Genomic DNA, 26549 nt, shown 5'->3' with positions numbered 1-26549 from the left:
CAGTTAGAACACTATTTTCAAAAGGCACATTTAATATTGTCATCTTCCTTCTTCTAACTTTCCAATAGCTTCTCGTTGCTCTCAACATTTAAAATAATTGTGTAGCTTCATTCATAGAATGCGGCCTGACCTTACACTGCGTACGTAAAGTTCCTTGAACCTGCCATCTTTCCTCTCACCCAAGGACTTTAGCAAGTGCTGTTCCCTAGATTTGGGTGGGGTGTGTGCTTTCTGCCAACATCCTTGTTCCAACTCACCCACCTTACCAATCCTATCAGATATTAAGGCCTATCACTTTTCTCAGGGAAGCCTTTATAAACTCTCTTTGTTTAAACCAGTTCTCTTAATAGATGGGCTATATAGTACATTATACTTTCCATTATTATACATCTCACAAATGTACCTTTACTTTTGTTTAGATAGTTGCTTATTATCTGTCGCCTTGATTGGATGAGAAAGTGGTTGCGGAAAGGCAAGGGGAGGAGAGTGGAGTGAACCTTGTCTCTGTGTTTGCTCCAGCTTGTTTTCTGAGAGTCTGCTTGACGCAACACCCTTTACCAAGTCTTGTGGAGAAGTGGTTTGGCCATCCTGGAAGTTCATCCCTAACTTGGCTTACGTGACCATCAATAGAACTGGTCTTTCTCCATAAGGCTCTCCAATCACCAGAGTGGACCCTGTTGAAAACTATGAGCTCCTCTGGCCCAAATGCTTCCCTGAAAAAAAGTGATTGGATGTGGTTGGACAGTGAGGAAAATTTTGTAACGTGAGTGAAAATTGCTTCTGCAGGCAAGCATCCAGAGGGGCAACACCTTCCTTCTCAGATTCTCTGCAGGCAGAAACTGGGTGACGCCTCGAAATCCTTCACCGAAGATCCCTTCTTTCAGACAAACTCACGCTCACAAGGCGAACTTGCCCTCTTTTTTCCTGGCTGACATAGACAGGCAGCCGCAGTGATGGAGCACCAGCCAAAGGTGGCGTCATTGACTTATGGACAAAGGAAATGATGCAATTTGCCTTTTCTTGCCAGGCAACATTAATTATGGGAGCGTGGATTTCATTTGGTACTTTACTGAGTTGACGTTTTTAACACATATTTCTGTCTTATTTTTAAAAAGCATAAATTTTATCTCATGTCAGATTAATTGATACCATGGATGTAAGTATGTTGCCATGTCAAAGCCTATATTGCTCACCAGTGAAGTTTCCCCTGTTATAAGAGCCAACAGTTTAAGTGTAGTACATATAGATGCATTCTTCTCAAACAGGAAAAAATAGTTCTGATCCACTTCTCACAAGGGTTCTTGACTCACCTGTGTAAGAACAATGCAACTATCTACTGACTAACACCTCTTCTTGTTCTAAAATCACACAAATCTCAAAGTCTAATGTCAAATTGGCAATGTTAGTACATAATTTAGTGAAAACCAAGATCTTGTGTCTTTGTGATGTCTAATAATTACTTGAAAAAGAAACCAGCATTTAACCAGATGTTTAATGTCATGAACTTAGCTAAAGAAGTTAAATCACACATGTGTATGCTCCATGCTGGTCTCCCCCTTTTCCCAATGCCTGAATGCATGTAAGCACAGCTCAGAGAAAGGCTGGCCAGAATCTACCATGGTAGGGAAAAGGAAGAGAGGCAGTGGATATTCATGATTTTTGACCAACAGCCAATACATGTCTCTTTTCTTATTCATATAAAATCAAATTGATTATCACAACCAAAACTTAATAGAAGTCGGGACAGATACAATGTCCACCTCTGGAAAGGTAGGGAGTGGAAGCCAGGGGGAAATGTGCCTTAGAGAGCAGTGGCTTGGTTGTTGGGACACCTCAATGGATGGGGGTATGTGAGTGATTAAGGCCTCCTGAATGTTGGGCCGTAGGGCATCAGGAGTGCAAAAGACACGATGAGAAATGTACAGCTTAGGGTCCTTCAGCACTTACTCCAAGAGGTCTAGACCACAGACTCCTACCAGGTGGCTCTCATGGATCCCTTCATTTTTATTTTTTTATGATGGCATGAGAATAAGCCAAAGCTGTAGCTATTGTGTAAGGCAGCACTGATGGGCCAAGCAGCTCAAACTCTGTTTTTGCCTAATATCTTGCTTAAGTACTGTATGCAACACTTTCTCCTCCTTCTTCAAGTCAGCCTACTCGGTGGTGTGCTGCCTTTTCCCTGTGAAGCAAATGTAAGCCCTTCGTTTGCTCCCTTAGCAAGATCGCTTTGCCCTTAAACCAGAGGGACAGGACAGGGGAGTAGGTCAGCGAACAATGATCCTTAGCTCACTCCTTGCTGTTGGTCGCACAGTTCCTGACCGATCTGGGGACACGGGGATTTGCTGTCTTAAAAATTTGATTGAGAGCCCAGGATTATTTCCTGAGACACATTTTTCCTTGCTCAGCTAAGCGGCATCGTTGGGTGGGGTTCTGAAGGGTCTGTTTACACTCTTACATTTCTGAAAACTTGAGGTGGGGTTCTTTGGACTCCCAGGCACTGACCAATTTTTCAGTCTGCTGCTTCATCTACCTGACAGGAAGACTTGAACTATTGCCATTTCTAAATTGCACTTCTAAATATTGACTTAATGGCGAGACTCAAAGTGTCATAACACAACCCAGTGAAGCAACGAAGATTTCCCAGGCCTCAGAAAGAGGTCTGCACAATGTCCTGTGGGGCAGGGAGAGGAAGAGCAGGATTTAAGAAGAAAAATAAAATCAAGTCATGTTTGGAAGAGATGACACTGCATTTCAGTTCATCTTAAAGAGAAAAATGAACAGTCACTGGGCTATTGGCTGCAGCTGGAGGGAACCAACGTGGAGGGAGAAAAGACAGCAGTGACCATTCATCTCTGTGCCATTGGCCAATGAAATGATGGGGGCGGGGGAGTGCCAGAGCACATGAGGCTGAACTGGACAGCAGCGCCTTCAGGGCCAGCTAGTGCGCAGGGAGCTTTTATTTGCGTATCCCTTTTAGAAGGACTGAATGGTGTCTATGAAACAAAAGCTTTTTCATTCTAATTTCCATCAAGACTTTAATAGCGTCACATCTTGGGCTACTCTTCCTTTAGGTCAGTGCAGAAGGTCTAGGAGATTATCTTTTTTAGATTCTTCTTTGCTGTTAGGATTTAGGAACTTTCGGGTGTATTTGTCACACCACAAGGAAGCAAATCTGCTCTCTTGAGGAAGTCATCCAGAGGTACAAAGAGATTAAAAAAAAAATTCTGTAGCTGCTCAGTGATACAGAAAGCCATGCTGTTTGTTATCATTAAGGCTCTAGAATCTCCAAGATGAGAAAGGATAATGTTTTATATTGTCTTAGCTTTTAGAGATGGGAGAGGTGGGCAGGGGTGATTACTGTACAAAGAAACCTGAATTATGTTGACTTTGCACTCTTTAACATCTCCCTGGGTAACTAACAATACTTTGAAGGGTCCCAAAGAATGCCTACAACTATGCTCCTAACAAGCTACATTCATCCGAGTTTCTGTGAACCCCCTGGGGACACCAAGGCCATATGCCATGAAACACTGGGACATTGAAGCGTGGATCTTTAAGGAGCATAACATGCTCCAAAGGCCATACCAGAGGGATTCAGTATGGAAACTCCAGTAGGTGAACAAGGCTCTACCTCAAACACACCTGGAACCTGAGCACTTAAGACTGAAACTACATGGTATGTGAAGAAGCAGAAGACAGCTGTACCAAGATTAACCTGCCATAAATTAACAAGGATGTCTCTAAGGTGAACCAGAACAGATAACAAACATAGATGTAGGGGTGAATTTGGGGCTCAGAGTTAATCTAGCACCAATCTAAGAACACATAATTCTTATGATTTGGTCCTGCTCAATACTCATCCTCATGAAGGAAACCGAAGATATGGGTGCTGTAGCAAAGTGTGGTGAAGAAGTTAAATGGTTCCCATCTCTCAGGAAGAATAGCATCTGTGGTCTTCAAGGCTTGTTTTCAAACAAGCAGCCAGATGGTTGTCCAGTGAAACATAAACCAACATCAGTGATCCAATGATTGTAAATCATATCATCCAAATCCAAAGGAGGGAATAGTATCTTAGCTTAAATTGTGAGATTCTGGTGTGCATAAAGCTATGGGTGACAGTGGAAGCCCAAAATACATTTGCAGGATCCACACAGGAATAAGCCTCTAGTGATTTCCCTCTGACCATAATTGAGGGATAGGAATAACCTGGTTATCCATCAGACAGAGAGTATGGAAAATATAACTAGAGTAGATTAAAATGATGAATATGACCTGAGCGGTTAAAATCTCGTCACCCAATCTCCCTTATGATACACTTTGTGCTTGATCTGATTTTTAATATTTTCTGTGGCCTTCTTCTTCTTCTTCTATACTGGGTTGGTCTCTATTGTATTTTTTTCATTGCTGGCAGTCTTCTTGACTCTCTGTTATGTGTTTTTCGGTATATGAAACTCAGCACAGATGACTCTATATAGATAACAACTAGAATAAGAGTTCCTGGGACTTACATCAGGGGATGTGGGGGTGGTAATGGGGAGCTGATATCAAGGAGTTCAAAAAGGAAGAAAATGGTGGCAATTGTACAACACGGTTGTACAATCAAGATATGATGGAACTATGGAATGGTACGAGGTCTGCATGAGCTCCTAATAAAATGCCTTGGAAGAAAAAAAATAGAAATGATTGTTAACCCTCCCCACCCCTAAAAAAGTCTTTGGGATCTTTTCATGAGTGTTGGTATCAATGGCTATGTGAAAGGCTAGCTACAGGAGACCTCAAAAGATACTCAAATTTGAGCGTGGCTCCTCTAGCAAGGAGGATGGCCTAGGTGATGTCCTGACTTGATTCCTTAACCAAAGGTTCAACTCTGACAAGTCGAGTCACCATTTCTGGTAACACAGTCCTCCTAAACCCTAACCTTTCTTGAAAGCTTTCTCTCTCGTCAGCTGAGACGGCTGCTTCAGAAGGAATTTCAAGTATCTTTTGAAGATACTCTGTAGGAGTCCCCCCGAAGTTGTCTGGGACAGTCATCCCGTGTCTTTGTGGTTTTTAATCACCGTGGCTGCCTGAATTTTCAGGCACACTTTTAAGGACACCAGTGGATGCTTGGGGGCAGCTTTCATGGCTCCTGCAGCTCTGTGAGCATGCCTGTGCCTGGGCTTTCCATGGCCTCCATCTGACTGGGTTCTACCCTCCTCCAAGAGCTGGCATGGCCTCCATTGCCCCCAACAGTTCTCCAGGTGGTCACTTGTTACCAGCATCCTCCACAGTCATCAGTACCACCACATCCTCCACAGTCATCAGCCCACGCCATCAGTACCACCACATCCTCCATAGTCATCAGCCCATGCCATCAGTACCACCACCTGGATTCAGCCGTAACTTTCTCAGCCTTCTCCCCACTCTCCCTCATCCTTGCCTACCACCTCCCCCACAGCCCGCCCTGCTCCTGCCCTCCAGCCCAGGGCCATGAGCTCCCTTAGCTCTGTCTCCCCATGACCTAGGGGGCCGCCCTTCATTTAGTCCTTCTGTATTTCTAGGCCTCCCTGGTACCTTTCTCCATAACAGCAGTGGTCACGATTATACCATTAAGACTTAGGAAAACAGATGTAAAGTCATGTGAGTAAAGAGTCCAGTTGTCTACTTCCCTAAAGTGGGATCCTACCTCGTGGAAGAAATGGTAAATTAATAGTTTATAATCACCAAATGCTCTCATCCTTAACAAAAGATCCCCACTGTCAAGATGAGAATGTCCCGAGGACTCCTCTCACTGACCAGGGCAGTTTGTGTGATCGCTTACCTCAGGGCAATGAAGACAGCAATTTATTTTCTTATTTCTCTAGGACACGGGGAAGGAGTATTTATACAAAAGGACTTCATTGAATATACTACCATAACGTGTACTTTTGATCCTCTTTGCAGTGTTTTCAGAGAACTCAAAGTTGACAGAAAGGATACATCAAATAATTTCATAGAGCAAACAACCATCGTTTAATTGATCTCTTCTGTATAGCTAAGATTCTGCATATAGAAAGTATGGCATACCATTGCCGCATAGCTGAGAACAGTTAATAAATTCCTTTCTTGTGGTTTAGGAGACTAGAATTCCAAATTCAGGGACCCAGCTCCAGGGGAAGGCTGTCCCTCTGACAGTTATGGTGGGAGGTCTTTATTTCTCGAACGCTGAGCCTCTGTTCCAGGGCTCCCTGGAGTCTTCATGTGGCACAGCAGCTGTCTTCCCTCATCTCTACTTGCCTACTCTGCTCTGTTTATACCTCAAAAGAAATGGACTCAATACAAACGCTATAGTAAACCCATTCCCAAATGGGATTCAACCACAGGCATAGTGGATTAGGATTTACAACTCATATATCTTGAGGACACAATGTAACCCATAACACAATGATTCTCAATCTTCCTAATACCGTGACCCTTGAATACAGCTCCTCATGGTGTGATGACCCACCAACCATAAAATTATTTTCGTTGCTACTTCATAACTGTCATTTTGCTACTTTATGAATTATAATGTAAACAACTGATAGGCAGGATATATTTTCATTGTTACAAATTGAGCATAATTAAAGCATAGTGACTCATCACAAAAACAATATGTAATTCTATATTGTGAAATATTTATTTATAATTATAAATAAATGAAATTTTGTCTTGAAGCATGCTGTAGCATGGGTAACAGTCTTTGCACTGGGTACTCGTATGTGGGTGTATCTGCATGTGGGCAGAACCACCTGGACACAGAGAGAGGAGTGGTGTCTCAGTTCCTAAGACCATTGGAAATGTGTTTTACGATGGTTATAGGCAACCCTTGTGAAAGGGTCATTTGATCCCCAAAGGTGTCATGACCCACAACTTAAGAACTGTTGCCATAAGATCAGGGAAACCGAAAATGTTCTATGTATCTCCTAAGGCATCTTTGTTACATAAGGATCTTGTTTTCAAACCATGGTTTAATCTTCGAACAAGGGATCTTAGTCTGTGAACAGGCTAAACTTCAAAGAAGTTCCATGATGTTTTGGGATTTGGCAGGTTGGAAGGGCCTTGATATCAAGACACTTACCTGGCCAGTAGTACATGTAGACCTTCCTCCTGGCCTTGGTCAAAGTGATCCACAGAGGTTCTGAACCATTCCACCAGAGAGGCATCAGGCTGTCTCTGTTGACACCAATGTCAAATGACTTGTTGGTGCTGGGGTCCCACATGTAGTTTCCAGTCATCTGGTGGACTTCACAGTGACGGCCTAGGTGGGAGAGGACGAACACAATGCTGTCAGTGCTGTGCACGGCCTCAGCTGTGGTGACAGCTGTTTTCATCTTCTCTTTGTTTATAAAAATAATTTGTGCTTCCTTTGAAAGTACAAGATAGCACAAAGATTTGCCCGTACTTTCTTTTTATCCTAGACATTTCTTCTTCCCTAAACTGTAACAGACAAGAGAAAAAAAATCCAGTGATCTGCGTGAAAGATTTCTCCCAAGTTGTCTCTCCCAGATATATGCCAAACCTAGCTGCTTGCTACTCATGGCAAATGACTATATACTTGGAGGTCAACAAAAGTAGGCCAGGAGTTATTCTCCCTAAGGGTTATCAGCCATCCAGAGCAAGAAGACACCACTGTTTATCCCATAAGTAGAGCACATTTCCTTCTGATAAGGATAGTAGTAAATTGTTTCCCTGAAGTGGAACCCAGGGAGGTCAAGCCCTCTCAAGAGTGACCAAGGTTAGGCTGTCATCATGAATCTAGGGTCCAACCATCTTGTCACAAGTACACCACTAGTTCCACCCCTTCCTATCATATACACACCCCTAGTTCATCCCCTTCCTGTCACACTTATGCCTATGGTACACCCCCTTCCTATGATGTGTATGCCTATTGTACTGCCCCTTCCTGTGATGTGTGGTTACCTGTAATCATGCCCCTCTAAGTAGTAGATAAACGTCGCTCTCTCTGGCTCCGCTCTCTGTCTCTCTCCACATGGACTACCACGCAGGGCTGAAGAGAGCATGCTACCATAAAGTGTGTCTGACTTCTTCATTTTACTCTCTCTCCCTTCTCTCCCATGTTCTCCATGACTGAATTATAATCTTTATATAGCTTAACCATACAATCGCACTTACTGAACCCACTATTAGTTGTAGGGCTGGCATCCCCCACAAATGGCGCCCATCATGTGGCAGTAGGAAAAGAACTCTTTTGAGTTATACCCCATGTAACAATTGTATGGCCCCACTGGATGGTAATGTGAATTGGAGAAATTGTGTGAAGTGAGGATCCGGTGTGGGGATTAGCAGATAAACAGGAATAAGAATAGTAGTACAATATTTTAAAGAAGACAATGGGGCAAGGTGGAAGTAAACCTACGACTTATGCTATTACTCTCACACATTTACTGAAAAACAGAAGGTAGTAGTAATGACTAAAAAGATGCACAATTTTCTACAAGTGGTGAAAAAGTATAATCCATGGTTCCCAGAGGAAGGAACTTTAAATCTAGGAACTTGGGAGGACATAGGTACAAACTTAAAGAAAGTATACAGAGATGGGGAGAATATCCCCATGGAGACATGCCCTCTGTAGATTCAAGTTAAGATGGTCTTAAAACCTTTACAGGAAGAGGATGAGGATTATCAGTCTAGTGAGAAGTCTTGTGTCTATCCAAATTTAGAAAAGCAAGCTAAAGTCTCTTTGAATGAGCATGAATTAGGTGATAAAACTTTAGGAAAAACTGAAGAAGCAGGGATTGATTTGTTATCTAAGGCCTCCAATTATAAACGAAACCTCATGGTCAAAGCCTATATGTCCTCTGGGGACTGCAGCCTCCGAAGGTTTAAAGGTGATAAAGCACTAGAGGAAGCAAGTTACAAGATCCAAAATGAGCATAATAAACAATCCCAGGCAGCTCCCTTGCTTTCAAAGGTAGAGAAAGCAAAGAAACAAACAAGCACAATAGTGAGAAGCCTCTGAGATACACAAACAAATCCGATGAGATGCAAGCAGAATGGGTAGCAGGTCAATGAAAAGATTTTAGGCAGAGCTGATAAAACTAAGTCTGAGTCAGGAGGGGACATCATAGAAAAAGCATCTGGTCCCCTGCTGGAATTTAGTGTTAGAAAGTCTAGAGATTATAAAACAAGCAAACTAGCCAGTGCTGGAGGTAAAGAGTTCAGCTCCATAGAAATGCAAACTAAGAGAGCTAACACAGAAGGTGAAGTTCGGAAGTGGACCTTCAAGATAAACAGGTCAAGAAGACCAGCCCAGAAAATAGAAGCAAAGAGGCAAAGTATAGGAAAGCACCTTTACTTTCAAGGGTAGAAAGGGAGATTGCAGAAGAAGGAGATTTAGAATTTAGAATGTCTTATCCTGTTAGAGTTGCTAACAGACAGCCTTATAGGAAACACCCACAAGGAATTCACAATTCCTTCCCCTTTTAGTTGCCAAAAGATCTCAAGCAGGCTGTCAAAGGACTATGGTCCAGACTTACATTATGTAATTAGCATGATAAGGTGTTTTTCAGAGTCTGAGAGCTGGACCCCTGCTGACTGGAGAGCCCTGGTGAAAGTATGTTTTTACCCTTCAGAGTTTTTACAATATCATATGTGGTGGGATTTCACAGCCCATTCACAATCTCGGAAGAATGCTGAGGATGGTATAGATATAGGAATTCATCAACTGCTAGGGGATGAGATTTACACCACAGTTGAGTCACAACTACAATTTACTGAGCAGGCAGTAGCACAGATACGTGAGGTCTGCCTAAGGGCCCGGGAAAAGATAATTCCATCAGGAGAGAGAAGTCCCAGTTGCACGGCTATGACAGCAGAATGATGAATCCTTTGTTGATCTTGTCCTGTTTGGAAAATTCTATTTCCAAATGCGTTAAAAATGTCCAGGCAGTAAGCGACCGACTGCATACCCTATCTTATGATTTCTCTAATAAACATTGCCTACTATCACTACAGGGAACATGGAAAACTGTTAGATTATCTCAGAATTTGCAAGAATGTAGAGACAGAGGAATAAAAGGCAACTTTGTGGCAGTTGCCTCAGAAAATTACACCAGACCTAAAAGAAAAGATGTTCGTTGTAGAAAGACAGTGAGGTAGCTAGTTTATTGTGCCAAACTAGCTGATAAACACATGTGGAGTTAATTGAAGGTCAGAGAGATAAATGGCTCGGTTATCCTCCCCTTTCTAGTTCTCGGTTCTCTGGCTTTCTGATGGTTGGACCAGGGTGCAGCTGCCTTAGCCAGTTCCCTTCTTCAGCTGGCGAGGCTCACTTCCTGCAAAACGTCCCTGAGTATAAGCCACATGGACCTACCCCGATGCAGCCCTGGGTGCTGGAGCAGCCGCGTGGAGGCCCCTGCCAGCACTGAGATGCTTACACGTTCACTGATTCAGCTTTCCTCCTGCAGTCAGCATCATAGTGTGTGTTTGTGAAATGAAGGAGGACTTTGAGGATTGGTGTTGGACATATGGGTTAATGTTGGACTTGTGTGCTTGGGCAGCACTGGGTTGGGATGTTTTCTTGATGCGCACTTAACCTTTATATAAAACTCTCTCCTATATATATGAGGTTCTGTGGATTTGTTTCTCTATAGTACCCAGACTAATACAGAGACAGGTCATCTTCAAAGAGCTTGTAGACAGCACAGGCCAATCAGCCTGGGCACAAAGAGTGAGCTGTGGCCTGTGCCAGAGCATGGGCCAGGGCCACCAAGTTCATGTTTAAAAGAACCTGGTCTTTGCCCCTGCTGTAGGAAATGAACTCATTGGGCGAGTGAATGTCACTCAAGATTCAACAGTAAAGGATTGCCATTGGCAATGGCTTCCTGGAGGGAAAATAGAGGGAGGAGCTTGATCCAAGTCCCACCCAACAGAGCGTGAAAGGTAAAGCCTTTGTCTAACCCAGCAAAAGAATCTTTGAGTGGCAATGGTCACAGGTATTCCCCAGTCTCACAGCGGAGACCAGACCTAGCCAAACCCACAAAACCCCAGCCTCTGAGCCAAACCCACAAAACCCCAGCCTCTGTTCTCACTGCAATAAGTCTGACTAACCAAGAAAAGGCTCAGAAACACTCACAGCAGTTTGTTGATTCTAAAAAGCAGGACCCTCTTATTGAAAGAGTAATACAGTTTTTATCAGGAAGATTCAACCTAAGTACTCAAGGATTTCAAATTGATCCTGGAGTTATTCACAGTTGTGAAGGAAAGCTGAAAGCTGTAATTAAATCAGAAATTATTAGGAGCGGTAATTGGGGTTCACTACCTTAAAGAACTATGGGACATTTATTAGTCAAGTCCAACCTAAATTCTCAAAGTGTTCAGATTGTTGTTTGAACTATTGATAAGGATTATGAAGGAGAAAGTAGGGCAGTAATTAAATCTGATATACCATGGTTTATAAAAAAGGAAGATCGCTTAAGTCAATTTTTGCTTCCTTGCATTCCTAGAGTCAAAATTTATACCTACCAGGAAAGAGTGCTTGAGAATTCTGACCACCCCAAAATCAAGGAGTCTTTTGGAGTTCTGTTGTGGGGAAACAACAGTGGCCCCACATAGAATTAGAAATTAGAGGGAAAAGGTTTTTTTCAGTTCTGGATGTGGGGTCATTTACTTAGGGCATTGAGGAGGGCCTAAGACCCTCCCACTAACTTCCTCTAACTATAGTTTGGAAGGAATAAGAGAAATTAACCAAGACAAAATTTTGCAAGATTGTAAAATCATAGAGTGTAAAAAGCCTGAAGGGCAATGAGGCTTAATTGAGCCTGTAACCTTACTGATAAATTAAGGGGGAAAAAATGTCTGTTTGGTAAGTTAGTTCGAAAACAGCTGGACAACTTTATTAAGAAATTTTTCAGTCTTTCAAATCATCCTGAGTGTGGTAAGCAGTTCTTACAATTAGTCAGCTCTCGAGAGCTGAGAGCCAAAATCTGCATAATAATGAAGTCTATCTAAGTAGTTCTACTGGTCCCAAACCAAGCAAGTTAACTGAGATGGCCAGCCGTGCTTTAGAATTTGCATTGTTAAAACAGAAGGGGGAGAAGAAAAATATTATGTGTGACCAATTTCATTTGGTCATTTTAACCCCCAAAATGTTCTCCTTACTAAAAGACTTTATTATAATCTTTATATATCTCAATTGTACAATTGCACTTACTGAACCCATGATTAGTAGTGGGGGACTGGCATTCCCCCACATATCTGTCCAATAGTTGGCTGAAGCTTGAGTGTCTTCAGTGAAGCTAATCTGTCAAGTGGGCAGCAGCTTTAAGTCAGAGGACACCAAATGCAGAATTTGACCCGCTGATCATTTCTTAAAACCCAAATGTGAGTCATGATGGAAATAGTCCATTCTGGTGGTACTTGGGGTAGGCTCTGAACCCAAAGTGTTCACAGCACCCCCAGCCTCTCCTCCCAGGAGATCAGGAATCAAGATGCTGTGAACTTGGCTGAGGTTCTCATAGGACCCATGCCATCAGGAACATAAAGGTGAGAAATAGATTCAATGTTGGACATTGTGGCAAGAAACCAACCCTCCACGCAGACGTTTGTAACTTGGAGTGAGAGTCGTCCTGTAGGACACAGCTGAGTCTCAGAAGAGAAGCCAGAAGTGAAAATGCAAGCACTTGGACGCTTTTGAAACATTAGCATAAATTATTTATTCTGGAGCAATCTGTTACATCTTTAAAGTAAAAATAACACACACATTGGCAAGTGCATCAAAAATTGCTGGAATTTTAGCTAGAGTCATTTGGCACCAGGATAAAGCATGCTTCACCAAGCTCCCTAACCATGTTTAATCCAAGTTGCTTTTTTTGGTTATTTGTTTGTTTGCACTGTTGTTTCTTTTAAAAAATTTTAAACCCACCCCACACTTTATTTTTAAGCAAGAGAAACCATAAAGTGCAATTTTCAAAATATAGAGACCAAAAATGATTATAAAGGAAAAAACTTTTTTCCCTTCCCTTTATTGTAGCAACCTGGGCAGTCTATAGCACCCCCCCCCCCCACACACACACACATCACATTTAAATCCCGGAGAGCCAAGCAAAATGGTTTTTACCCAAAGTTGTAGCATTTGATGTTTGTTTGTTTTTTTAATCTTTAACCGAAGCTTTTCCACATGGGTTAATACAATTATAGAATAAAACAAAACGTTAAGTAAATCCTCCAATCGTTAAGAAACTTATGAATTTACTGTACCTATTCCTTAGACTAACACCGATGGCAGGTGCCATAGGGAGCCCTAGTGGTGTAACAGTTAAGCGCTTGGCTGCTAATCGATGGTTGAAGGTTCATAACTCACCCAGTGGCTCTGTGGGATAAAGACTTGATGTTCTTCCCCAGTGATGACTGCAGGGCAGGTCTACTCTGTCACCCTGGGTTACTATGAGTTGAAATCAACTCCACTGCACCCAACGGCAACATATACTAACCCACCACCCACCTCTCAGCTTGTTGCACTGGTGCTATGTGGGTTGCTTTGGTGCTAGAAGCTATGGCATTGATATTTCACATTCCACGAGAGGCACTCCTGTTGGATCGGTTGAAGCAGACCTTCCAGACTGAAACAAACTAGGGAGAAAGGCCTGGCAATTGAATCCCCCAAATTAAAATCTTTGAAATCACAACAGAATATTACTCAACGTCATGCTGGAAAATGGGAGGACCACAGTGAGAGCAGTGCAGCACCGGACGGCCCTTTGGTTCTAGCATGCGTAAGGTTGCCTTGGGTTAGAGCTGGCTCGATGGCTACTATTTAGATCACAACATGTAGCCTACGCTGTGGTCTTGGTATAGAGATCCACTTCTGAAGAAACGTGTTGCCAGCCCTCAAATGGCTTGTAATTTATCACTCACCTGAGAGTGACTCAGACCTCATTGGATGGTGACTAAGAACACTTGGTGTACTGTGATGAAGCATGAGCAGTAGGTCAAATTCACCAAGGACGCTGAGGAAGAAAGCTGTGACTGTCTGCTCCCCTTAAGATTTATAGCCTCACAAACCATAAGGATTGGTTCTACTGATCCCTGTGGGTCAGAATTAACTGAATGGCAGTGGACTTGGTTAGAAAAGGATTTCATTGTGTCCAAAAACTTCTCTCGTCTTCATAAAGCTTTCATTTCCTTTTTACAAGGCAAGAAGTCATAATATTCACTGAGAAACATCTCCCTCCTAACTCCCTCCCCCAAACAAAGAAGCTATTTTGAGACTTCATGTGCTTTCTCTCTTTTACACACACACACACACACACACACACACACACACACACACACACTACAAGGAGCGTCCTGTGGCATGTAGAGGTGATCTCAAACTGAAGTGTGTGTGTGTGTGTGTGTGTGTGTGTGTGTGTGTGTAAGAGAAAGAACATGCTCAGATGTCACAGAGGCTAAGTATGTGGATGTGGATGCTAACCAATGGTCAACAGTTCAAGCCCACAGGTCACTCCATGATGTGACCATTTGCTCTCATCAAGGTTACAGTCTTGGAAACCCTACTGGGAAATCTGCTCTGCCATAGATGGTCACAATGATTCACAATTGACTCAACAGCCAAGAGCTCCAGTTTGGTTTTGGTTTGGTGCATAGGGGGGAGACAGAGTCAGAAATAAAGAGACAGAGAGTTGAGAGAGAGCAATCTTTCTCCCAGAGAATTTCTGCTAACTACATTTCCCATCTCTTATACATCTGAGGGGATATCAAAGTTTGTGTGGAAATGGCATTAGAAGAAAATGGAATTGTTCTATGATCTTTGTAAAGCCCCTGGTATATTTTTAGGAAGTGCCTGCAGTGCCTGTCTAAGGAGAGATGGGTATAGTTAACACTTCAAACGAAATAAGGCAGATTAAAACTACAACTGAGTCTATTCTGTTTCATAGTGATCCTACAGGACAGAGTCAGGCTGGGTTTTCCTTAGGGTTTCCGGGGATTTACATCTCTGTGGAAGAAAACAGCCTCATCTTTCTCAAGCAGAGTGATGGGTGGGTTTTGAACCACCAATCTTGTGGTTAGGGGCCCAACGTCTAACCCAAAGCACCAACAGGACTTCTTAGTAAACACTTCAAACCCAAACTCACTGCCATCTAGTCAGTTCTGAGTCATGGCGACCCTCTGGGACACGGGAGAACTGCTACTTCGGGTTTTCAAGACTGACTATTTACAGGAACAGACAGCCTCAGCTTTTTCCCAAGGCAAGTACATCTGGAGGGATCAAACTGCTGACCTTGCACTCAGTAATCCACTGTGTTACCAGGGCTCTAGGTAACACTGAGCCCCAATCAAATGCACTGACTTCGAGAGGGTTGAACTGCCCCGCGGGTTTCTGAGAATGTAATTCTTTACAAAAGCGAACACAGTGAACACTACCTTAGTATATTTTCAAGTCTCACCTGAACAGGTCTTGCTCCCAGTAGTTATCTGAGCTCCTTAGCTGTTGACGTAATGACTCCTGGTGCCTGTAAGCAACTAGGTTGGACGCAGCATCCGTTCCTGCTCCCCTGGCACAACAATGGAAGTGGCAGCGATTGAACACCAAGGACTCCCATTATGGAATTTTTGGGGCTTATTTGGAGGTTCTAGCAGGGGAGCGCAGCTACTCATATACCCTTGACCGAAGGGTCGTCCTCCTTCTGTGGGAAGGGTCATCCTCTTCAACCGAGCGCGCAGCTTTGCGGGGAGGGACGCACGTGGAGCGGTGAGGGAAGAAGAGCACACCTGCCTAGCCAGCCAGATCAACCCTGGTGATCCATGGGTGACAGATGTCCTCGTGGTGCCATTCTTTAGGGAAGCCTTTCTAGGGCAAGATCTCCAAGTTGTCTTGGGTTCCTGCTCCCATTTCGCATCCTGGCCGGTGTAGGCCAGCTCAGCCAGCGGGGCTCATCCCTCTAAAGGGTTCGTCATTCCTGCAGAGGGACTTGCAGCCTTCCGACACTCCCCGAGACGAGACGCAACGGGTCCTCGAGCCTGGAAGCAAAGAGCAGGAGTGGAGGTCTCTGCTCGCTTCCAGTGGACGACTGGAGCCCACGGATCCTAGAACCAGCAGGGAGATTGCTTCTACGCGTCAGACGGAGCTCTCTCCACAAGAAGGGCACCTCCGGGCCCTGATTAGAAAGAGAGTTTTATTCTTTTGGTGAATTGGGCCTCTAGTTGAAACGGGAACCTGACATCTTCAAAGGCTTAATTATAGAACCTCTGTCTCCCCTCCCTCCAGGGACCTACCTTTGTGCTGTGGAAGGGTGTGCAGCTAGGCTGAGAGTCCTTCCAGTTCAGTTGGGTGTCCATACGTGTGGCCGTCCGAGTCTTGCTCAAGCTGATGTCTTTACTGACCCCGTTGCTCTCGGCTTTTTGTTTTTCTGGCCGGGGGAAAGTGGAGATGGAAGGAACAGAACAAAGCCCAGTGTACCAGCTTCTGCAGCCCACAGCACTCCCCGCCATGTTGTGCCTGGCCTACGTCCACTCTGCTTTTCCCTGGTCCAGACGGCCGAGCAGCTTGGCTGTGTTTGATTCTTGGGACTCTTCACTCCAAGCTTTCATGGAAATTTCCTGACCTTGTCATGAACGGCCAATCTCGGGGGGCTTTCCGTCTGGTGGAAGAATGTCCACTTCTGCCCTCCCTCTTCCTGGGGGTGGCTCCGAGCGTGGGCTTTCAAATGGCAACTCTGCAGCACTTCCAAGCATCGGGCAGTCGAGGACAACTTAGGGTGACCCCTCTGCTCCATAGGGTTTTCAACGGCTGATTCCTGGCAAGAAAATGGCCAGGGCTTTCTTCCGAGGCACCCCTGAGTGACTCAACAGCCAGATTTTCAGCTTGCAGCTGGGTGCATAGGACCTCTATCCGGGACCGCCCCAGTATGAACATTGATGAATAGAGTTGAAGTTCTTTCTCCCTACTTCTCCCATTATGGAATTATTAACACAGACGGTGTGACAATCAGCCTGAGACTGGAAGGACTTGGAGATTCCGAGGCCCTTCATAGACCCCACCTCAGCTGAAGAAGTGCTGCTTTAGACTGGAGATTGAGGGGTACCGGGTTACACGTTGGGTTGCTAACCACAAGATCAGCAGTTCGAACCTACCAGCTGCTCCGTGGGAGAAAGACAAGACTTTATAGGTCGTATAAAGAGTCCAGTCTTAGAAATCCAGAAGGGTAGTTCTACTCGGTCCTGAAAGGTCACTGTGAATCAGCATCTGCTCACTGGCAGCATGCTTGGTTTTTTAGACAGGGTGCAACTTGCCTTTCTCAGAGAACGCTCATGGATTTACTCCCCTACCTAGACCTGCTGTTTGAGCGAGACAGGATGTAACACCTTCACTGTCGCTCCCCAAAGTCTGGTTCAAGTCTATTCTCATATCATAACCATCACTAGAGGTTCCTTCACCAGCCCCCATGACCCCCTGCATGATGCTATTTGTTTCCAAACACCTTAGAAATAGCTGGCCTTCAACCCAAGTGAGAAATAGGGGATCCATCTATTTTTTCTATGCCTGATGGGCATTTATATGGGTGATGCCCTGTGGGGCGGGGCAAAGGGCAAAGGTGGGAGGTTTGTGGACACCTGAAGGCTTCTTTAGCAGCAGAGCCTGGCCGTCTACCTTGAACAAATCAATCACTGAAAACTCCTTTGAGCACAATTCGGTTCTAAGCGCTAGAGTAAGAGACCCCAGAGTAAAACAATATTCTACAGAGATGTTCTCACGTAGCTGTGAACAAAGGAGACAAAAAGACAGTCATCCATATAAGGGAGGCTCTCCATCTGAGAGACGATGGGATGGCCTGGGTGACAGTCACGGTGCTCATTCTGTGTGATAGAGAGCCAAGACCAGCGTCCAGAGCGCCGTCACAGCTGGAACAACAGACGTGGAGAAAGGACCATGATTAGAATGTGTACAGACTGCGGGTTTTACGAGGACAATGGTTATAATGGCCTGCCTTTGTGGTAGTCATGGGTTTCTGGCGCCGAGTCATAGCCGCAAGGTCCATGACAATACCAGGCCCCCAGCCTTCACTTAAATCAAATAACATGCACAAGTGGAGACACTCCTTACACCAGTTTCACCTGCACAGGGCAAGCAGAAGGGGAACTGGACAGGTCTTAGCTTTTTCTGCTTCTGGGGATAGGGTATTAGGGGAGACTCTAATCTCTAGATCACAGAAAATCATTAGACCCGTATCTAAACAAGTCCCCCAATTCTTTGTGTGAGCGCTTTTCTGTAAACTACCTAATCTACTTTCAACTGCACTCTTTCTTATCAAATGATACTAACAGCCTGGAATAAAAGATCAAAAGATACGTTTCTGACAGATTCACAGACCGGTAGAGACAGCCCCAAGTGTAATTCAGTGGCTGAGGGGGTAAGTCTTGCAGTTAGATTGCGTCGATTCACATCACAGCTGTACTCTTGTGTGAGCATCATTTGGGACAAGTAGCTTAGACTCTCTGGAACTTCAACTTGTTCATTTGAGTCATGAGTAGAATAATAGGGAGATAAATAGTTGCGTAATTCAGTCTTGTCCAAGGAAGGCTGACTGCATCACATCTCATCTGATCTCAGAAGCTGAGCAGGACTGGGTTTCGTTGGTATTTGCACGATGTGGCTTACCCATTACTCATCTGCTACTCTGTTGCGCTGTAGTGGTTTGTATTGTATGTTGCTGAGATGCTGGAAGCTGTGCCACCAAGATTCGACATACCAGCAGGCAAGCCCAAGATGAACAGGCTTCCGCTGACCGTCCAGACTAAAACCACACTACACCAAAGGAAGAGCCTATCCATTTCTGAGAAATGACCCACCAAACCCATCCTGCAGAGCGGCGGCGTATGACGAGTTACGGCTCCGCCAGAAGATAGTCAGAGGAGCTGTGAATGCCTCCTCAAAGCAGGGTCACCCGCAATGAAAATGGAGTCAAACTTGGGGATAGAATAAAGCCTTCATGTGCTGATGGGCAAAAATCAAAACGAGAAGGAAAAAAACTGCAAACCTCAACAAACAAGTAGAACATGAAATGTGCAAAAATATTAATCTAGGAAAATTGGAAATCATCCAAAATAAAATGGAACGCCTAAAGATCAAGGTACTTACTGGGTATTAGTACATGGTGTGGATAAGTTCTAGCTACTTTGAGTTGGACAATCATATGGTTTACTACCTGGTCATGGTAAAATTGAGAGGATTGGTGTCATGTTCATTGTCAAAGAGAACATTTTTCTGGAAACACAGTGCTTACTGTGATAGGGTATCTATACAACTAACAGGAAGTCCAGTTAATACCATTATTGCTCAAATATACACACCAACCACAAAAGCTAGAGATGAATAAATTGGAGAATTCTCACTTCTCCCTTCTGCAGAATGAAATTGATCAAACATACAATCAAGATGCATTCATAATTATTAGACATTAGAATTGAAAAGTTGTAAACAAAGAGCAAAGAAAATATCGCCTTTGTGAGGAAAACAGAGCTGCAGACTACCTAACAGTATTAAAGCAAGCCCAGGGATGCTTTGTTCTGTGATACATAGGGTTGTGATGAGTTGGAACCCACTTGAAAGCACGTCACAACAATGGCTTCTTTATTGAAAATACCTTTTTTTCCCAACAATGTAAATAGAGACTATACACATGGACTTTGCCAGATGGAACACACTTAATTCAAATTGCTGGCAGTCAATGTCGTTAGACAAAATTAATCCAGGGGCCAATTATGAAACAGACCATCAATTGCTCCCATGTAGGTTCAAGTTGAAATTGAAGAAAATTAAAACAAATCCATGAGAGCCAAAATACCACCTTGATTGTATCCTGAATGTAGAGACCAGCTCAAGAATAGTTTTGATGCATTGAACACTAATAATAGAAGATCTGACAACTGTGGGATATCAGGTACAACAAACACGAAGAAAGGAAAAGGTCACAAAAAACCAAGCAAGCAAGAACCAAAATAGATGTCAGAGGAGATTCCAAAACTTGCTGTTCATCATAGAGTATTGCAGACTAGCTAAGGAAGACATGAGAAGTAAAATACCTGAGCAGAAAACCTCAAAGACCGCTGGAGAAGACAAAACTGTGTTGTAATGAAAAGTGCAAAGAGCTGGAATTAGAAATTCAAAAGGAAGAACCTGCGCAGCACATCTCAAATGTAAAGAACTGAAGAAAAAATCAAACCTCGAGTTGACCTGTTGAAGGATTCTATGGGGAAAAAAATGTTGAATGATGCAGAAATATAAAGAGGAGATGGAAGGGATGCACACAGGGGCACTGCACTGACATTTCACGAAGCAGCATGTGATCAAAGCCAATGACATTGAAAGCAGAATTTCAGCATTAGCTGGAGATATTTCAACACACTGAAGGAGCTCTGGAGGCCCTCACTCATCTATGCCAAGAAATGTGGAACACAGTTACCTGGCCAAACATCTGGAAGAGATTTATATTTGTACCCATTCCAAAGAAAGGTGAAATAGAATGTGAACATTATTAAACAATATAATTAAAGTCACATGCAAGGAGCTTTTCCCCCTAAAAACCATCCAACTGTGGTTTCAACACTACAACATAGATCTTCTATTCTTGGCTCTAAGGCAGTGGTTCTCAACCTGTGGATCGCGACCCCTTTAGGGGTTGAATGACCTTTTCACACGGGCCGCCTAATTCATAGCAGTTTCAAAATTACAGTTATAAAAGTAGCAATGAATCATTTTATGGTAGGGGAGGGGTCATCACAACATGAGGAACTGTATTAAAGCGTCCTGGCATTAGGAAGGTTGAGAACCACTGCTCTAAGAAGCACCTGGCTATCCCTCTTCCAAGTTGGATGTTGGTTCTTTTGGCCTTCCATGGTACTGTAATTATTCTTTGCCAGCACCTTAATTCAAATGCACCGATTTTTCTTCAGTCTTCCTTATTCAACGTCCAACTTTCTCAATGCATATAAGGCGATTGAAAATCCCATGGTGTAGATCAGGCACTCCTTAGTTCTCAACATAACATCCTTGCTTTTCAGTCCTCTAAAGAGGTCTTGTACCCAATGCACGTCTCATTTGATCTCTAACCTGCTGCTTTCATGAGCATTGATGGTGGATCCAAGCAAGATGAAATCCTTGACAACTTCAGCCTTTCTTCTGTTTCGTCGTGATCTGACCGACTGGTGCACTTGTGAGGATGTAAGTATTCCTTATGTGAAGTTGTCATCCATACTAAATCCTTGATCTTCATCAGCAAGTGCTTCAAGTTCTCCTCACTTTCAGCAAGCAAGGTTGTGTCATCTGCATATCTCAGGTTAGTAATAAGCTTTCCTCCAGTCCTGATTCCACACTCTTCTTCATATAATCTAGCTTCTCTGATGATTTGCTCAGCATACAAACTATTATGATGAAAGAATACAATATTAATACACACCTCTTCTGATATTAAACCGTGCGGTATTTCCTTGTTCTGGTCGCACAACTGGCTCTTCATCCATGTACAAGTTCCCCCTGAGCACAAAGTAGTGCTCTGGAACCCCTGTTCTTCCCAAGCTCTACAGTTTGATTGGATCCACACAGCTGAATGCCGTGGCATAATCATTAAAACACCAGCAAACATCTTTCTGGCATTTCAGCCAAGATCCACGACAGCAGGGACGATATCCCTTGTGCCACATCCTCTTTCGAACCTTCCCTGAATTTTTGGCAGCTCCCTATTAGCACACTGCCACAACTGTTGTTGAGTGATCTTCAGCAAAATTTTACTTGCATGTGATATTAATGATATTGTTCTATAATTTGCACTATGAATTGCAACTGACTCAGTGGCACCTAGGACAGCCACAATAATCATGTGAGACGGTGAAAGTGACTGCCAACTGAAAGTATGCACAATGATCCGGAGGGCACTGGGCAAAGGACAGGAAGGAAAAGTGGGGAGATAAAAGGAGGAAAGGCAAGAACTGGGCTTCTTTTCCCCGGAGTCCTCACTTCAAAGGCGCTGTGGTTTAGGGTCTCCAGATTTAGGGGAGAGAGAGAGAGAGAGAGAGAGAGAGAGAGAGAGAGAGAGAGAGAGAGAGAGAGAGAGAGAGAGAGAGAGAGAGAGAGAGAAGGAAGAAGAAGGAAAGGGAGGCAGAGGGGGGGCGGTGTCAAAAGGAAAAGAGGAGGAAGGAAGGGAGCAAAATAGGAAAACAAGGACACCCAGTGAGACATGAATTTCAGGTACACTACTAAAAAAAATTTTCCCCTATTCTAAACCCCCTGAACCAAATTCACTGACATTGAATTGATTCTGACTCATAGCAACCTTGTAGGTCAGGGTAGCAACCTTGTAGAACTGGGTAGAACCTCTTCTGAGTTTCTGAGATTGTAAATCTTTACGGGAGTAGAAAGCCTCATCTTTCTCCAACAGAGCGGCTGGTGGTTTTGAACTGCTGACGTTGCTGCTAACTGCCCAACGTGTAACCACTATGCCACCAGGGCTCCTTTTCATACTCTGAAGTATTTCTCAAACACTATGTGGGATAGACTTATACTGAAAACGTTATCTGTTATTTGTAATTGGACTTGAACTGGGTATATGTACTTGTGTTTGACCTGGCAACTCTAATTGTCGCTAGAAGAAGCACACTGTGCGTTTCTTGTTTGTGACGGTGCAGCGTGAGAACTAGGGAAAGAAGGTGTGCACACAGCACAGGGCGCTGAGAGCCTGGGGAGCTGTGGTGTGGCCTGGCCTCCTCAGGGAAGGCTCTCAGAGAAGCTGCAGTGGGAAGAAGAGTGGAACTTGCCCGGGCCACGCCGGGCTCTGCAGACAGCAGTGGTGGCGTATGCAGAGGGATGAGAGCGAGGAGAAAGAACGGGAGTATCTTACTGATGTCAATTGTGGACTTTCAAGGCAACAGACTCAAAGTCAAGTCAAGAACACCTGCTTTCCCTACTGTCCTTTCCCAGTACGCTGCAGGTTTGAGAGCAATTGGGCAAGAAAAAGAAAGACGATGGTCCTGGGACATTCTTCTTTTGGAAATGAACTCACCCACATGGCTTGATTTGTCTGCCAAACAATAATAGGTCTGTCAGGGGAACGACAATGCTGTACGACGCCATTCCAGAGTCAGCGCGCGCCCTTTCCCGAGGCCCAAGTTTGAACAAGAGTTGGATGAACTGGATTCCCTTGTTCTCGAGTAGCTATTAACCTATCACAGGTCACATTCTACTTCAAAATGCATCTGGAAAAGTTCTTTTTGACAATGATTGTGATCCGTTCCTCTTCAATATGACAGTGTAAACCATAGGCTGGTTTCCTATAGGCTTAAAAATGGCGATACCAGTTCATCTTAACTCGCCGATGCCTGGGATATTGGTCTTTATGGATTCAGAATCCTGTTTGAGGACTTCCAACTTCCTTAGATTCATCCTTCGTCCATTCCATGTTTGCCGATGAGCAGGCGTATGCAGCTGCTACCTCTCCTGCTGGGTTGTGTCTGCAAATGAAGGCCCTCAAGTCTTTACTCCATCCATATCCTCACGGTCCAATGGACTTTGCCAAGGCAGGTTGAGTGTCTTCTGGAACTATCTTCGACAATTTCCTGTGGATACTGATGAGGTTCTCGGTATCTGACCATGCTCCACTGGTTTTCAGCAGCTCATCCCTCAGAAGCGGCCAGCCTCTGCCTTCTTCCTAGTCGGCTGTCAGGCTGCAGGCTGTGCTGGCACCTGCATCTCTTGAGTGACCTGACCCTGCTGTTGGGCACTTCCAGCATTGCAGCAGCACAAAGAGATGCGAGCTGACCAGCAAGGGGTGGCTATTGAGACAAGAGAATCTTCCAGGGACTCTTTGACACTCAAGACATTGAAAGAATTGGCAGGACATCACTCAAAGCACCTAACTTTCCAATGGAAATTTGCTCCAATGGGAAAATACATCGTATTTTCATAAATTGTCCCAAGAAAGACCATTATAGGTTAAAGAAATCGTTTTTAGTGGAGTATGTCTGGTGGAGTTGAGAGGAAAGTTCACAATTTGCACATCTCTAAAAACTGCTACTGAGGTATGTGCGAGACACAGTCATGTTGTGAATCGGAGTCACAGCTACTGCGAGGACCGAGCTAGCAGGCTCTGAGCAGAGCGCCGAAGGTCGGGACTGCAGCAGAAAATAACCCAGGATGTTAAGAGGGCAGATGTTCTTTATTAGAGACATTCACACTCCTAGGTTTGAGGTCACCACATCATTTTTATTTTTCTTCAATGCCCACTAACTAAACAACTAGAATTTAAAAAAATCATTTTCCAATCTAAGACCAAAAATCTTAAGTTCAGGGGTTTCATTTTAAAACTTTTTATTTGGAAAAAAACAGATTCTTCTTGACGTTCAGAGACATTTGTGGTTAATTCATCTTCACCTCTGTGCAGAATAAGAAACGAGTTGAATTCATTACCCTCTTTCAGACGGGGTCTCTTTGGAGACACACTCCGGTTTTACTGAGCATGCGTAGGGGCCGCTCAAAGGTCAGTAGGTGTTTGGAGAGGAAGCTCTTCATTTGTAGCACCAACCACCTCTATGCTCTTCCTAGTGATGAAGCTTCTCTCGATCCTCTAACCCAGTGACCTCAGATCCTTGGCATCACGGCAGTGGATGCCCCCAGTGTGGTAACTCATGATCTCACCCCCTCCTCCCTGGACCTTCTCCCATATCTGACCACAGAGACTCCTTAGCAGTATCCAGTTTAATCAGAGGGATCCAATGAGCCATCACAGGAACACAAAGTAATCACAGAGTAATACAAAAACGTGGTGTAGTTGTCAATAGCTTAAATGTAGAAACACGATAATTGTGTTGTAAAACCTTTCTACATTGAAATACAACCTTATTAGTAACAGAGCAGAAGAATTTTTTAATTCCCCCCCTTTAAAAAATCACTACTTCATTTTCAAAATGTTATTAATGTAGTTACACACATATGAATGACCATAGGTTCTGTTTCTGAAACACCAAGGCATTTGACAAAACCAGTGCTTGTAAAAACGGCAGCAGCGATGAAAGCAACAGCGCGTGCTAGTTGTGGGTTCAGACCCAACACATGCTTTGATGTAGTCACGGTCACTAGGTAATACCGACAGCTCGGACCAGAGCCCAGAAGGCACAGGAGGCAAATAGATAATCATAATCATAGCAGTAATAAATAAGTAAGTAGATTAGCAGAGAGTGTTAACTTTCTAGGTATGCTACTAAGCTTACCAAAAATGTTACCTGTTACAACTAACTACAAGGGGCTATTCTTATTTTTAAAATGATCCATTTCTGCTGAACCAGCATACACATGTTATGGATGGTCATGTCCTCTGAGGGTGTCACCTTGTGTGACCCGCACCTTTGAAAACTGCCCCTCAAGTGACCCTACTTTATCAGCTTGGTTGTCATTAGTCCTTGCTCAGGGGGGTAGTGACTACTTTCACACACACACACACACACACACACACACACACAGGCTTCTCCTAGGGCCTCTAGCTTCTGATGGTGGTGGTGGGATCCCCATTTTCCAATGCTCTTCCCATTAGCTCACCAGGATGTGGGTTCCTGACCTTCCCTACTTGACCCACCAATGCTGGGGTGGAGGGGACCCCTATAGGAAGGAAGGAAGGAAGCTGGCGTTTTCTCCAGTCCAGTTTCAATTCAGCTCTGCACTCTGGGAGGGGCTGTCCAACACTCCATGAGAGCAGGCACCAGAATGTTATTGGATGACTGACTGTAGGAGTTCAAAGTAAGGGCTCAGATACTGCTGCTCAGACAGGAGGTATTGGTCAATGGCTCCCTCTAGCATAAGCCGAATCATTGACGCCAAAGCACTACCGGTGACCACCACCAACAGAACATGTTATGAGTGTCGCTGAGAAACAAGTGGAAGAAAGGCTCGTGTTATGCCAGGAAGTTCGCTCCGTTGGTCACTGCTGGAACATGTGTGATGTATCGCGGCTTATCTTTGCCTCATCCCAGCAGTCTGCCTTATGCCAGGTGTAACCACGGAATAAGATCAGCATTCTGAGTCCCAGGAAGTGAGGGGAAGGGTCCCGAATGTCACTCCTATCGCCATAGCATATATACTCTGCACATGTAGTCTCTGATCAGTGGCCACTGCCAATTGGCATATAGACAGACAGCGTGTAGAGAGGCGATCGTGTGCCATGCCTAATGATTTTTGTGTTAGAAGCCTGTGTGGGTGCTCTTCCACAAAACCCAAACTCACTGCTATGGAGTTAATGCTGACTCAGCGATCCCCTATGGGTTTCCCAGAGGAATAGAAAGCTCAGTCTTTCTCCCTCGGGGAGGTTGGTGGTTTCGAACTGCTGGCCATGAGGATGGCAGCCCAATGAGTAATCACCGCACCACCAGGGCTCCTCTGTGAGTGCACTGTAACGCATAAGTTCCCTTTGATAGGCTGCCCAAGTCAGATAGCATGCTGCTTTTAATGACTTCTAGGGAGGGATAAGGCTGGGCAGCACATTTCTTTTATTGGTATTTACACACCATCTTTTGAGGCCAGCTCTAGAGTTCTCTTGAAAGAAAATAAG

The 26549-nt window shown here is 44.2% G+C and overlaps 1 protein-coding gene across 1 annotated transcript in view; it reads right to left on the bottom strand.

The window, feature by feature from the left end:
• Positions 1-26549, bottom strand: part of ENPP6 (ectonucleotide pyrophosphatase/phosphodiesterase 6) — a 136154-nt gene that overhangs the window by 71841 nt on the left and 37764 nt on the right. Inside the window, exon 2 of the mRNA XM_075555777.1 lies at positions 7079-7258. Coding sequence (XP_075411892.1) covers positions 7079-7258 — 180 coding nt within the window. The remainder of the gene's footprint in view (positions 1-7078; positions 7259-26549) is intronic.

Source organism: Tenrec ecaudatus, chromosome 8, assembly GCF_050624435.1.
Source record: "Tenrec ecaudatus isolate mTenEca1 chromosome 8, mTenEca1.hap1, whole genome shotgun sequence".
NCBI classification, from domain to species: domain Eukaryota; kingdom Metazoa; phylum Chordata; class Mammalia; order Afrosoricida; family Tenrecidae; genus Tenrec; species Tenrec ecaudatus.
Note: the sequence above shows the minus strand (reverse complement) of the source record. Positions and strands in the feature narration are given on the sequence as shown.